The following is a 15,887-nucleotide window of genomic DNA, read 5'->3' on the forward strand; positions in this document are numbered from 1 at the left end:
TTAGAGTCTTCTTTTACTGTTCATCAACATGAGGACCAGAGTGCCGGTGAAAGTCAAGGACACATTATAAGGCTGAGAGACAAGAATAAAACAGAGACATCTGCCAAACTTTAGGCTTACAAAAATATCAACTGTGTGGAACATTATTAAGAAGAAAGAGAGAACGGGTGAGCTTAGTAACTATAAAGGGTCTGGTAGGCCAAAGAAGATCTCCACAGCTGATAACAGAAGATTCTCACCATAATGAAGAAAAATCCTCATACACCTGTCTGACAGATCAGAAACACGCTTCAGGAGGCAGGTGTGGATTTGTCAGTGAATAATGTCTGCAGAAGACTTCATGAACAGAAATACAGAGGCTACATTGTAAGATGCAGACCATTAGTTCTCCACAAAAACAGGATGGACAGGATAGTTTACTAAAAAGTACTTAAAGGAGCCTGCAGAGTTCTGGAAAAAGGTCTTGTGGACAGATAAGACCAAGATGAACTTGTATTAGAGCGATGGCAAGAGCAGAGTGTGGAGGTGAAAAGGGACTGGACAAGATCCAAAGCATACCACCTCATCTGTAAAACATGGTCCTGTACGACTGCCTCAGGTACTGGCTCACTCATCTTCACTGATAATGTAACTGCTGATGGCAGGAGCACAATGAATTCTGAGTGCTGTTATTTACACATGGTAAAACTCAGGGGTATAAAAAATACTCATTATTAAAGAGTATGTGCACTTTAACCTCGTGTAAATAGTAAAACTCAAATTTTAAGTCCTTAAAGTGTCACAAACTCAGATGTAATTACCGTATTCCACTCTCTGTCTCTGCAGCTCTAAAAAGAGAAAAAAAGTTCATATTAGAGATTAAACATACTTGTAGGCTAATGTTTAATACACTTATTATTCTCCATTGTGTGAGTTGTGTGTTGAATAAAACCAACAAGTTGACTTTATTTAACTTTGTTTCTATAATACATTTTATAGACAGTAGAAATGTGGCGTTTAACACATGCATGAGGTCGTATGTATAATATTATATACACTATATGGACAAAAGTATGCGGACACCTGACCATCACACCTATATGAGCTTGTTGGAAATCTCATTCCAAAACCATGGGCATTAATATGGAGTTGGCATTGCACATAGTGATCTTAGGCTTGTGTGCAGCTGCTTGGCCATGGAAACCTATTTCATGAAGCTCCTGATGCACACTTCTTGTGCTGATGTTGCTTCCATTGGCAGTTTGGATCTCTGTAGTGAGTGATACAACAGAGGAAAGGTGATTTTTACGCACTACGAGCTTCAGCACTCAGCGGCCCTGTTCTGAGAGTTTGTGTGGACCAACACTTCATGGCTGAGCTGTTGTTGCTCATAAACACTTCCATTTCACAATAACAGCACTCACACCATGTTCACACTCGCACACGACATGTCGCTCATGTCACTTGTAGTTTGTCTCTTGTGGGCGTGGAGCGAGTGCTGCTGCTGTTGCGTGTGGGTGTGTACCGTCCATTCAGCTCCAGTGAGAGTCATGACCAAAATGTAGCTTACAGCACACAGTTAACTACAGTATGTTATTTATTTATCTTTAAAATGCACTTTGAATTGTAACATTTTATTAAAGTGGAAAACGTGTGAAAAATCTGTTGTTTGATGTTCGTTACATAACGTATTCGTATTAGCTATTAGTAGCACAAGCTAACTGTACTAGCTATTTTTCTTTGTAATGTCTCTATACAGGTTTAATGAGAAGTCATATATGACAGGATACAATGAAACCATGGTTATGAGTTTTATTTCATTTTTTAGTTAAGCAGTACATGATACTACCTACTTTGTAGGTAGGAACTAAATGTTGTTTCATGTGCACCATACAATTAATTCAAGGAACGATTTGAGCAATCGTTTGGATTTACCATGTCATTTACATTTATGGCTTTGGTAGATGCCCTTATCCAGAGCGGCTTACATTTATCTCATTTATACAGCTGAGCAGTTGAGGGTTAGTTAAGGGCCTTGCTCAAAGGCCCTACATTGGCAGCTTGATGGTGTTGGGGTTTGAACTCATCATCTTCCAATCAGTAATCCAGTGTCTTAACCACTGAGCTACATCATACCTAATTTACATGAAGTTGAGAAAATCTCAGCTCGCATGTTGCTTGTTGTGCTGTCACTGATATTGAAATCATCTGTGTCATGTGTATATAGAATGTGAATTGTTGCCTGTCACTCTCTAGTGTGAACGAATCTTTACAGTTAACAAGGCAGATCTAAGGGGGCAGAAATTTCAGAAACTGACGTGTGGTAAAGATGACACACTGACTGTACCACGTTTAAAGTCATTGAGCTCTTTAGTCCATTCTACTGGAAGTGATTGTCTAAGGAGATTGTAAAGCTACGTGCTTGATTTTATTCACCTGTTAGTAATGAGTGTGACTGAAACACGTGAACTCAGTAATTAGGAGGGGTGTCCACATACTTTTGGCCATGCAGTGTATATTAGAGCTAATGTCACATGTAAAGATGTTAATTCATAACAGCAATTCATGTGTATTTACTGTAATTCATTTCAGACCACACACACACACACACACACACACACACACACACACACACACACACACACACACACAGCATTTCTTTTTGTGTCCACACAAGTGTTTCCCAACCTTTTTTCAGTCAGGGCACCCTTTGAAAATTGTAAAAGATTTGTGCCACCCTACACAAATACTAATGCTAGACAGAGTTAAACCTGGTTTATACGCGACACGTCCGCAATAGCACGAGGGAGCATGGCAAAAATGATGTCATCGCGGAGTGGGCGGTCGAGCACGTTGAGTGCAAAAGGCCTCATTCGGTTTGCACGGTATTTTTTGTAACTTACCACACGGCGCCACATCCGAAAAGGAATGACTTCAACTCTTGCCAAAAGGTACGATTGTACAGGCATCTCTACGATCCATCCATGCGGGACCATAGAGATAGCCAGATGGCACAAAATTCATGGAAACGTTTTTAAAAATTGTGATTTCGATTTGCTTTGTACATACTGTTGAAATAAAGCCAAAGCTGAAAGTTTTTTGGGGGTGCACCATGTTTTCATTCATCAGTATCTTTACAATATACAGTCAGAAATGCAAATAAAAACTTTATTCACTCCATTTCAACAAGTTGTTTCACACTAACTGGTCTCATAAACAGAAAACACATTACTCAAATTAACATTAACACATGAACTAAATTCTGAAGATTAAAGTAAGATTTCTTAACTTATTAAATGTTATTAATTCATATTAGCAGAATTAATTGTCTGAATTCTAAAAAAAAAACTCCTGTTAGGCTTCACATTCACTCACCACAAACAAAAGCAGCTCGGCAAAAAAATAAAATAAAAAAATAATTCACTCGATGCTGAAACTCCCGCTTCACTGCTGCAACGTCCAGTGTAAAATTTTAGCAGTGCAGAGCTTACAGACTGCAGTTTTGTCACCATTCCACACAAGAGACATCATCTTTACACACAGCACAAACTCCATGTGTTTTCCTGCCCTCTTTTGATTGACAGGATATAATCGGCCCTAATCATCGGATGTTTTTAAACATTGGACGATGGCAAATATCTTGAAAAACTGTCTTTTTCGGTCAATACCAATTATTGTCCGATACATCGGTGCATCTCTAGTGAGCAATAACATTTGCAGGAAGCTCACACATTTTGCTTATGTCTACAATAATTGCTAACATTTACAAAATAAACCTACAATAAATAATAAGTCTATTTAATGAAAGCAAAGGTCCAGGTTTAATAAAAATTTTAATGAAATGAATAATAATAAAAAAAAATCGAGGTTGTTCAATTTAGTTTTATAGATGGTCTCATATTTATAGCTATATTTTGTTGTAATGAGACAAGTGATAAACTCAAGGTTTACTGTGTTTTATATAATTCTTATATGATTCTTTGCTCTTTTTTCATACTGTGGGTTTTAGTGACGTACTGAAAACAAACATCAACAACAAACACATTATAACGGCGAGCGCGTCAAGTATAAATGTCTCGTACGTTTGGGGAGGTGCGTGCGCAATCAGTGGAGGCTCGCAGTGTGGAGCGAGGATACAGCATAAACAAGGCTTTTTTTTTTATCTAAATGGGGATGAAGTTGATGGTTCAGAAGCATCTGGAGCTTTTCTTTAAAGAATACTGTCCATATTCTTTTGCACTACACACACATCGTCACACGCTAATTATTATGATAAAACACACGCATACGTTACGCATACTGATGTTAAAGTGCTGCTGACGGGTCAGCAAAGGGGTGGAGGGGGAGGCAATTTTTTTTTATATATAATTTTTATTATTATTGTTATGCGTGTGTTTGTCTGTCTTATTATTTCTGTGTCTGTGTTATTATTTCAGACATCAGATATTTATCATATATATTAAATGTTTTATACACATTTTAGCATTTTAGAAATGTTTGAAGGCTTTTTGCACTATACTCCTGCTCTCATCAGACAGCACACCAGGGTTGGGAAACACTGGTCTAGACTGTGTAGACCAGGGGTGTCCAATCTTATCCGGAAGGGCCGGTGTGGGTGCAGGTTTTCATTCCAACCAAGCTGGAGCCACACCTGATTCCACCTGTTTAATCAGTTGATCTTGGCTTTCAATAGACTCGGGTGTGGCTTCTGCTCGGTTGGAATGAAAACCTGCACTCACACCGGCCCTTTCCGTATAAGATTGGACACCCCTGGTGTAGACAGTGCTTTATTATCTTACATTTCAACAAGGTGATATTGCCTCCTCCAAATAAAATATTCAGCATGATTTTAAAACCACAAAAAGTTCATTCTCACCTGCGTATTCCTTCTCCTTCTGAAGCTCTGAGGCTAAAACAGATCAAACTGTTTTGAGGATTTTGTGTAAATTCTATATAAACTAAAGTATAAATAGATTAAGCAGTGTAATATAGTGATACGGTAAATGGACAACACAAATCAGATTGCAGTTATGAAATGTAATTTTTCTCTGATGTTATTTATTTGTTAAATGATTGCGTACACTTCACAAAGTGGAACATGATGTTACAGGTCAGTTACATACATACATACATACATACATACATACATACATACATACATACATATATATATATATATATATATTTATTATAATGTATTGTGAGTGATGTGTTTGTATCCCTACTCTTCTTACAGAACCCTCTATGGAGTGAAATCAGAATCAGCAGAACCTGAACCTGAATGTCTAATGCTTAAAAAGAAATGTGTAAATGTGGGTATTGACAAATTATCAGTGTGAATCTTAAGTTATTTGAATATATTATTCTGAAATTCAGGTTTTTAATATTTAGTTTAATAAATTCAGGTAATAAAAAGCTGTTTAAAAGATTCAAGATTTCAGTAATTGGAGTTAAAATAAAAAACAGGTATTAAAAATTTCAAGAAGTCAAAAATCCAGAGAAAACATCTGGGATACTCAGAAAGAGCAAATGAGCCAGACTCTAATCAAACTCAGTCCTGACCAATCACAACACACCAGATGTTTTCTCTGAATTTTTGACTGTTTGAACCTGAATTAGTTTTACTACCTGTTTATTTTTTCCTGAATTTTTGATACCTTGAATTTTTTAACATGAATTTTTATTATCTGATTTTTTTTATCTAAATTTTCAAAACCTGAATTTCACATAGTTTAATTCAAAACCAATACATTCAAATATATTTAGATTCAGGGGCATGGTGGCTTAGTGGTTAGCACGTTAGCCTTACACCTCCAGGGTTCAGGGTTTGATTCTTGCTGTGGTCCTGTGTGTGCAGAGTTTGCATGTTCTCCACGTGCTTCATCGGGGGTTTCCTCTGGGTACTGCGGTTTCCTCCCGGAGTCCAAAGACATGCATTGTAGGCTATTTATTAAGTTGAAAAGCGTCCATGTGTATGTGTGTGATTGTGCCCTGTGATGGACTGGCACCCGGTCCAGGGTGTCCCCCGCCCCATGATCCCTAGGATAGGCTCTAGGTTCCCCGCAACCCAGTAAGGATAAGCAGTACAGAACATGGACGGATGGATATTTAGATTCACTTTGACAATTTTCAATAACATCACATTTAAACAAATAATTTGTACAAACATTACAAATTCAGGTTTGAGTTCTTCTGACTCTGATTTCACTCCATAAGCCTTCTTCCTCTTTACTTCCTGTTGTACAAATCTGGATACATGACCAGAACTGCCCATAATTTAGTAGCATTCATTTAAATAAACATGAGAAGGAGCTGTAATTTCTGCCCTCTGCCCCGATCTGCCCCAATCTTGTGAACCTTCACCATGTTAAATTGTGTCTCTAAGTTAAAGAGGTCCAAACAATCTAATAAATGTCCCAATTACCTTTATGATTACATTTTAACAGGGTGATATTGTCAGTTAAGTTTGCTCCAATTAAATAATCACTAAAACTTTAAAGAACAAAAAGTTCATTCTCACCTGCATTTTCCTTCTCCTTCTGAAGCTCTGAGGCTAAAAGATAACAGATAAAATTGTTTTGAGTATTGTGTGTAAATTCTATATAAATTAAAGTATAAATAGATTTAGCAATGTAATATAGTGATACGGTAAATGGACAACACAAATCAGATTGCAGTTATGAAATGTAATTGTTCTCTGATGTTATTTATTTGTTAAATGATTGAGCACACTTCACAAAGTGGAACATGATGTTACAGGTCAGTTATGAGTGATATAGAAAACAAGTAATTTACTGTATTGTGAGTGATGTGTTTATATCTCTACTCTTCTAACAGAACCCTCTACGGAGTGAAATCAGAGCCAGCAGAACCTGAACCTGAATGTGTAATGCTTGAAAAGAAATGTGTAAATGTGGTTCTTGACAAATTATCAGTGTGAATTTTAAGATATTTGAATATATTGGTTCTGAATGAAACCAGGTGAAATGCAGGTATTGAACATTTAGGTTAAGAAAATCAGGTAATAAAAAAATCAAGCTAGTTAAAAAAATTCAAGGTTTCTGAAATTGGGGTTTAAAAAATATTTAGTAAAAATTTAAACAAGTCAAAAATCCAGAGAAAACATTTGGGATACTCAGAAAGAGCAAATGAGCCAGACTCTAATCAAACTCAGTCCTGACCAATCACAACACACCAGATATTTCCTCTGAATTTTTAACTGTTTGAACCTGAATTAGTTTTACTACCTGTTTATTTTTTCCTGAATTTTTGATACCTTGAATTTTTTAACATGAATTTTTATTATCTGATTTTTTAATCTAAATTTTCAAAACCTGAATTTCACATAGTTTAATTCAAAACCAATACATTCAAATATATTTAGATTCAGGGGCATGGTGGCTTAGTGGTTAGCATGTTAGCCTTACACCTCCAGGGTTCAGGGTTTTATTCTCTTCTCTCCTCCCCTCCCAAATATATATAAAGGGATGCCATTTATAAAAAAAAAAAAACTTTTCTGTACAACCCTTCATCGTATACCTTATTTTCTCGAGTTTTAGAAAAAACATCACGTCCTTTAGCCACTGGAAGATAGATGGGTATTTAGCAGACTTCCAATGCAACAGTAGTCTTGCTATAAGGGATGTGAAAGCAATAACATCCTTTTGTATCGAGCTCAATGGAACTGAGTCATCAGGAATCCCAAATACAGCAATCAATGGGCAAGGTTTTAAATCTACCTTGAGAATAGTGGACATGATGGTAAAAAAACCAGACCAAAAACCATATAGATCAGGGCAGAAGAAAAACATATGGCCAAGATGGCAGGGAGAGGCATGGCATTTATCACACTTGTCCTCTACGTCCGGATACATCACAGAAAGTCTCGACTTGGACAGATGGACTCTATTTAAAACTTTGAACTGTATAAGTCCAAGACGAGCACAAGAAGTGGTAGACTGTACCCTCCCTATAGCACGTTCCCAACACTCCTAAATTATCTGTACTCCTAACTCTGTTTCCCACGCATTCCTAATTTTGTTACTCGACTCACTACCTAGCGCCAGAATAAAATCATAAATCCTAGAAATCATTCCTCTCTGATGCGGATTGTTTGAAAACAAGCTTTCCCAAACCTGTTCAGGAGGCGCAGAGGGGAAATCAGGAAAACATCTAGAAACGAAATTCCGAATTTGAAAATACCGAAAAAAATGCGTCACAGGGAGGTCATAAGTGGATGCCAGATTGGCAAAGCTATCAAACACACCATCAGCATACAAATCTCTTACTTGTTTAATACCCTTCTCATACCATACTGAAAATGTGGAGTCCAAACACGATGGAAGAAATAGATGGTTGTTGACTAAAGGACCCAAAGAGGATGCACCTACAAATTTAAAGCGCCATCTAAATTGATACCAAGTCATAAGTGTGTTGAGGACAACTAGATTATCAGTATATAGGGAGAGTTTTGTAGGTAACGAGGAGTAAAGCAAAGCAGGTAAAGAGGATTCCCTACAAGAAGATAGTTCCAATTTAGACCAAGAAGATCCAGGAGATTTAACCCAGTAGCAAAGTTTATGAATGTGCGCAGCCCAGTAATAGAACTGAAAATTGGGTAATGCAAGTCCTCCACTAAGTCTACATTTCTGCAATAAAGATTTACTAACCCTTGGTGGCTTCCCTCCCCAAATAAACGTACTAATTATCTTATCTAATGAATCGAAGAATGATTTTGGCAGAGAAAGAGGCACTTGCTGGAACAAGAAACGAAACTTCGGTAATATATTCATTTTGATGACATTGATCCTGCCAATTAGAGAAAGGGGTAAGTTACCCCAACTCTGAATGTTAGATTTAACCTTTGAGATAAGGGGAGTGAAGTTAGCTGATAAAAGATTAGATAAAGAACGTGTCACGTTGATACCTGGGTATTTAAAACCTGACTGACTAGATCGAAACGGTAAATGTGACTGTTGGAGAGAAAATGCTGCAGTATTGACAGGAAAACAGTCGCTTTTATCTAAATTTAATTTATAACCAGAGACAACACCGAAGGACTCCAGAACACCCAAGACAGCTGGCATAGAGGCAATAGGATCGGTTACATACAATAACAAATCATCAGCATATAGCAACAATTTGTATTCTACACCGTTTCGAACTATTCCTTTAAACAAGGGAGAAGATTTTAGTGCAATAGACAGCGGCTCGATAGCAACAGCAAAAAGCAGAGGGGATAAAGGACAACCTTGACGACACCCTCGTCCGAGAGCAAAATAATCCGAATAAATATCGTTTGTCTGAACCCTGGCATTAGGGGATGAGTAAAGGAGGCTAATCCAAGAAATAAACTTATCCCCAAATCCGAACTTCCTCAAGACTGCAAACAAATACTCCCACTCAACCCCATCAAATGCTTTTTCAGCATCTAATGAAATCACAATCTCAGGGAGCACAAACGAATGCTTTGAATAAATTATATTAAAGAGTGTACGGGTATTAAAAAACAATTGACGTCCCTTTATAAAACCGTTCTGCTCTTCAAATATAATATAAGGGAGTACATTCTCTAAACGAGATGCCATTACTTTCGCCAACACCTTTACATCTGTATTAAGCAGAGACAGCGGTCTATAAGAACCGCAGGAGGATGGATCCTTACCCTCCTTAAGAAGCAGAGCTATCGTGGCCTGTGTCAACGTTGGAGGCAAAGACCCACATTCCAAAGATTCGTTGAACATAGCCAAAAGCAATGGAGCTAATTTTCCAATAAACGTTTTAAAAAATTCAATTGGAAACCCATCCGGGCCAGGAGCTTTGTTAGATTGCATAGTTTAACTGAAATTAAAATTTCTTCAAGAGAGAGTGGGGAGTCCAGTTGCATAGCAGTATTCGAATCAATAACAGGGTTACAAAGATTTTGAAGAAATGCATTCACTTTAGTATTGTCTGTTGGAAATTCGGACTTATAAAGCGAAAAGTAAAACGATTTAAAAGTAGCATTAATTTCCATGGGATCTGTAGTGACAATATTATAAGTGTTTTTTATACTAGGTATGAGACAGGAATTGGCCTGTCGCCGTAGCAGATGTGCCAGTAAACGACTCGGTTTGTCGCCATGTTCATAATATGAACCACGAGTACGTAACAATAAGCATTCCGCCTCTTTAGTCGAAATAAGATTAAATTCTGCCTGCAAGTCAAGACGCTGTTTAAGAAGTTCTGGAGAGGGGTTCAATGCACATCTTTGATCGAGGTTACTGATCGCAGATGTAAGTTCATTAACCCTAGCAGTGCGTTTTTTATTACAGCGAGCAGAATAAGAAATGATCTGCCCTCTAATATAGGATTTAAGTGTCTCCCATAACAATGAATAAGAGGTGGAGTCATTCTGATTGAAGAAAAGAAAGTCATCAATAGAAGTAGAAATGAACTCACAGAATCCACTGTCTGCCAAGAGAAGAGAATTAAATCTCCAATGCGGTGGGCTACGTTTATAAATAGAAAGATGAATATCTAATTGTAGAGGCACATGGTCAGAAATTACAATTCCCAAATAGTCAGAAGAAACTACACAAGAATCAAGAGTGCTGTCTATAAAAAAAATAATCAATCCTCGAATAGGAATGATGCACCTGGGAGAAGAAAGAAAACTTTTTAAGAAAGGGGTTACGGGATCTCCAGGGATCAACGAGACCATTCTGACACATAAAATCGGAAAATGTTTTAGACATTGCAGATTGATTCAGAGTACGGGGATTAGACCGATCTAAGTTTGGGTCAATTACACAGTTTAAATCTCCACCGAAAATCAACGGGTGAGTATTTAAGAAAGGGAGATTGCTCAACAATCTATTAGCAAATTCCACATCATCAAAGTTTGGGGCGTATACATTTACCAATAATACCTGTCTTTGCATTAGAGTACCAGCAACTATAATATATCTACCGTTCGCATTAACGATAACGTTAGTGGACGAAAACTTTAACCTTTTGTCAATTAAAATAGCGACCCCTCTTGCATTTGAATTAAAGTTCGAGTGGAAGACTTGACTCACCCAAGGGCAGTGTAACCTTTGATGATTTTTAATACGTAGGTGCGTCTCCTGTAAAAATACTATATTGGAGTTTAAACGTTTCAAATGTGTAAAAACCTTAGATTTCTTGACAGGATTATCCATACCTCTGACGTTCCAACTAATAAATCTTAAAGGCGTGCCTGCCCCAGCTATGCTGGGATCCATATTACTACTAACCATTTAAATAAAGTAAACCATAGGAATATAAATAGCCAATTAGAGCCAAAGTGGGACCTCCCCCTAACCCCCCCCAACACACACCCAAAGTCTCCATAAAACAAGGGAGACAGCAGTGTTTCCCACCGAGTTGTCCACAATGTGAAAGCAACTCAAAGAGTAAGGGTTTTATTCTCGCTGTGGTCCTGTGTGTGCAGAGTTTGCATGTTCTCCACATGCTTCGGGGGTTTCCTCTGGGTACTGCAGTTTCCTTCCTGAGTCCAAAGACATGCATTGTAGGCTATTTATTAAGTTGAAAAGCGTCCATGTGTATGTGTGTGATTGTGCCCTGTGATGGACTGGCACCCGGTCCAGACAGCACACCAGGGTTGGGAAACACTGGTCTAGACTGTGTAGACCAGGGGTGTCCAATCTTATCCGGAAGGGCCGGTGTGGGTGCAGGTTTTCATTCCAACCAAGCCGGAGCCACACCTGATTCCACCTGTTTAATCAGTTGATCTTGGCTTTCAATAGACTCGGGTGTGGCTTCTGCTCGGTTGGAATGAAAACCTGCACTCACACTGGCCCTTTCCGGATAAGATTGGACACCCCTGGTGTAGACAGTGCTTTATTATCTTACATTTCAACAAGGTGATATTGCCTCCTCCAATTAAAATATTCAGCATGATTTTAAAACCACAAAAAGTTCATTCTCACCTGCGTATTCCTTCTCCATCTGAAGCTCTGAGGCTAAAACAGATCAAACTGTCTTGAGTATTTTGTGTAAATTCTATATAAATTAAAGTATAAATAGATTAAGCAGTGTAATATAGTGATAAGGTAAATGGACAACACAAATCAGATTACAGTTATGAAATGTAATTGTTCTCTGATGTTATTTATTTGTTAAATAATTGCGTACACTTCACAAAGTGGAACATGATGTTACAGGTCAGTTACATACATACATACATACATACATACATACATACATACATACATATATATATATATATATATATATATATATATATATATATATATATATATATATATATTTATTATAATGTATTGTGAGTGATGTGTTTGTATCCCTACTCTTCTTACAGAACCCTCTATGGAGTGAAATCAGAATCAGCAGAACCTGAACCTGAATGTCTAATGCTTAAAAAGAAATGTGTAAATGTGGGTATTGACAAATTATCAGTGTGAATCTTAAGTTATTTGAATATATTATTCTGAAATTCAGGTTTTTAATATTTAGTTTAATAAATTCAGGTAATAAAAAGCTGTTTAAAAGATTCAAGATTTCAGTAATTGGAGTTAAAATAAAAAACAGGTATTAAAAATTTCAAGAAGTCAAAAATCCAGAGAAAACATCTGGGATACTCAGAAAGAGCAAATGAGCCAGACTCTAATCAAACTCAGTCCTGACCAATCACAACACACCAGATGTTTTCTCTGAATTTTTGACTGTTTGAACCTGAATTAGTTTTACTACCTGTTTATTTTTTCCTGAATTTTTGATACCTTGAATTTTTTAACATGAATTTTTATTATCTGATTTTTTTTATCTAAATTTTCAAAACCTGAATTTCACATAGTTTAATTCAAAACCAATACATTCAAATATATTTAGCTTCAGGGGCACGGTGGCTTAGTGGTTAGCACGTTAGCCTTACACCTCCAGGGTTCAGGGTTTGATTCTTGCTGTGGTCCTGTGTGTGCAGAGTTTGCATGTTCTCCACGTGCTTCATCGGGGGTTTCCTCTGGGTACTGTGGTTTCCTCCCGGAGTCCAAAGACATGCATTGTAGGCTATTTATTAAGTTGAAAAGCGTCCATGTGTATGTGTGTGATTGTGCCCTGTGATGGACTGGCACCCGGTCCAGGGTGTCCCCCGCCCCATGATCCCTAGGATAGGCTCTAGGTTCCCCGCAACCCAGTAAGGATAAGCAGTACAGAACATGGATGGATGGATATTTAGATTCACTTTGACAATTTTCAATAACATCACATTTACACAAATAATTTGTGCAAACATTACAAATTCAGGTTTGAGTTCTTCTGACTCTGATTTCACTCCATAAGCCTTCTTCCTCTTTACTTCCTGTTGTACAAATCTGGATATATGACCAGAGCTGCCCATAATTTAGTAGCATTCATTTAAATAAACATGAGAAGGAGCTGTAATTTCTGCCCTCTGCCCCGATCTGCCCCAATCTTGTGAACCTTCACCATGTTAAATTGTGTCTCTAAGTTAAAGAGGTCCAAACAATCTAATAAATGTCCCAATTACCTTTATGATTACATTTTAACAGGGTGATATTGTCTGTTAAGTTTGCTCCAATTAAATAATCACTAAAATTTTAAAGAACAAAAAGTTCATTCTCACCTGCATTTTCCTTCTCCTTCTGAAGCTCTGAGGCTAAAAGATAACAGATAAAATTGTTTTGAGTACTGTGTGTAAATTCTATATAAATTAAAGTATAAATAGATTTAGCAATGTAATATAGTGATAAGGTAAATGGACAACACAAATCAGATTGCAGTTATGAAATGTAATTGTTCTCTGATGTTATTTATTTGTTAAATGATTGAGCACACTTCACAAAGTGGAACATGATGTTACAGCTCAGTTATGACTGATATAGAAAAAAAAGTAATTTAATGTATTGTGAGTGATGTGTTTATATCTCTACTCTTCTAACAGAACCCTCTATGGAGTGAAATCAGAGCCAGCAGAACCTGAACCTGAATGTGTAATGCCTAAAAAGAAATGTGTAAATGTGGTTTCTGAAAATTGTCAGTGTGAATCTTAAGATATCTGAATGTAATTATTCTGAATTAAATCCATCTGAAATTCAGGTTTTTAATATTTAGTTTAAAAAAATCCAGGTAATAAAAAGCTGTTTAAAAGATAAAAAATTTCAAGAAGTCAAAAATCCAGAGAAAACATCTGGGATTCTCAGAAAAAGAGCAAATGAGCCAACTCATTTAACTCAGTCCTGACCAATCACAACACACCAGATGTTTTCTCTGGTAGAATTGTTTGAACCTGAATTAGTTTTACTACCTGATTATTTTTTCCTGAATTTTTGAACATTGAACTTTTTAACATGAATTTTTATCACCCGATATTTTTTAAATTGAAAATATTAATACTCGAATTTCATATAGTTTAATTCAAAACCAATACTTTTAAATTAAAGATTCAAATTGTCAATTTTCAATAACATCACATTTACACGTTATTTTTACAAGCATGACAAATTCAGGATGAGGTTTTGCTGACTCTGATTTCACTCCACAACACTCCGTTCTGTTTACTTCCTGTTGTCCAAATCTGGATACATGACTTGAGCTGCCCATAATTTAAAAGCATTTATTTAAACAAACATGAGAAGGAGCTGTAATTTCTGCCCTCTGCCCCGATCTACACCTTCTTGTAAAGCATCACCATGTTAAATTGTGTCTCTGAGTTAAAGACGCACAAACAGTCTAACAACCTCGCAGTTATCTTTGTGATTATATTTGATCAGAGTCATATCGTCTGTTTAATTTACTCCATTTATTTAAATAGTATGATTTTAAGAGGACAAAAAGTTAATTGTTACCTGCTTTTTGCTTCTGCCTTTGAAGCTCTGAGGACAAAACAGATAAACTGGTTTAATAAATAAATAAATAAATAAATAAATAAATAAATTTCACAATAAGTGATATAATATATTGTGACTGATGTGTTTGCATTTCTAATCTTCTTACTCCTTGTGTACTTCCCAATAAATGTTCAAATCTGTATAAACCTGATGTGTGTGTAATTTGGCATTATTAGTTTGAGTAAACATGAGAAGGAGCTGTAAATTCTGCCCTTTGCCCTGATCTACACTTTCTCATGAACCTTCACCATCTTACATTGTGTCTGTAAGTCATGAGTACTGAGGGGAGGGTTTGATAATCATTACTGAGTCAGTGTTAATGTCAGCTCAGCAAAATTCACATTTAATATCATACGGTGCCTTACTACTGCTGAATATGACCGAATATCATAAAATAAATGAATATGACACAGTACCAACTACCTACTTTATGCACAGTAACAGTAAATAGATAATCACTTAACATATGGTTTCCTAGTTTCAGCTACACGCAGAGTGCCGTATATTCTTTACAACAGCATGATCATCGTGTGATTATGATTTTAGACAGTTTTTTAAAATTAGAAATACATATCAATCAACTGACATTTCAGACACAATAAAAAAGTGCCATCAACGAAAATAGTTCCCAAAGAAGCCACAGCTGGACTGAGTGGTGTGTTGCCATAGTAACACACAGACTAACTGACAGGTCGTAGTAAGTGCAGTAACTGTTTCAATGTGACGGACTATTGATAGAACTGTTTTATTATGTAGCAAACACAGACAAGTGGAGTGATACAAACAGTGAAATGTCCCAGTGCATTAGTGGACTGGAACTAACTGATGTAGAACTGTTAATGTAGCACTATTCATTCACCCCTGATTAGCAGGAAAAACACTAAAATGTGTAGGACATGGGGATCTCCAGGACCAGAGTTGGGAAACTGTGGACTAAAGCTATGGTATAAACTTCAATATAATTTAAGCTGGAGATATTATGAAGGAAGATGATTTAAAGATTACCTTTCTTGT

At 36.7% G+C, this 15,887-nt stretch overlaps 1 protein-coding gene across 1 annotated transcript in view; it reads right to left on the reverse strand.

Annotated features, from left to right (window-relative positions):
- Positions 1–15,887, reverse strand: part of LOC128610711 (butyrophilin subfamily 1 member A1-like) — a 16,965-nt gene continuing 1,078 nt past the window's right edge. Inside the window, exons 2-6 of the mRNA XM_053630130.1 lie at positions 15,879–15,887; positions 13,610–13,636; positions 1,110–1,249; positions 801–827; positions 1–72 (exon numbers count right to left, since the gene is read on the reverse strand). The exon at positions 15,879–15,887 is cut by the window's right edge and continues 93 nt beyond it. Coding sequence (XP_053486105.1) covers positions 1–72; positions 801–827; positions 1,110–1,249; positions 13,610–13,636; positions 15,879–15,887 — 275 coding nt within the window. The remainder of the gene's footprint in view (positions 73–800; positions 828–1,109; positions 1,250–13,609; positions 13,637–15,878) is intronic.

Source organism: Ictalurus furcatus, chromosome 7 (genome assembly GCF_023375685.1).
Source record: "Ictalurus furcatus strain D&B chromosome 7, Billie_1.0, whole genome shotgun sequence".
NCBI lineage: Eukaryota > Metazoa > Chordata > Actinopteri > Siluriformes > Ictaluridae > Ictalurus > Ictalurus furcatus.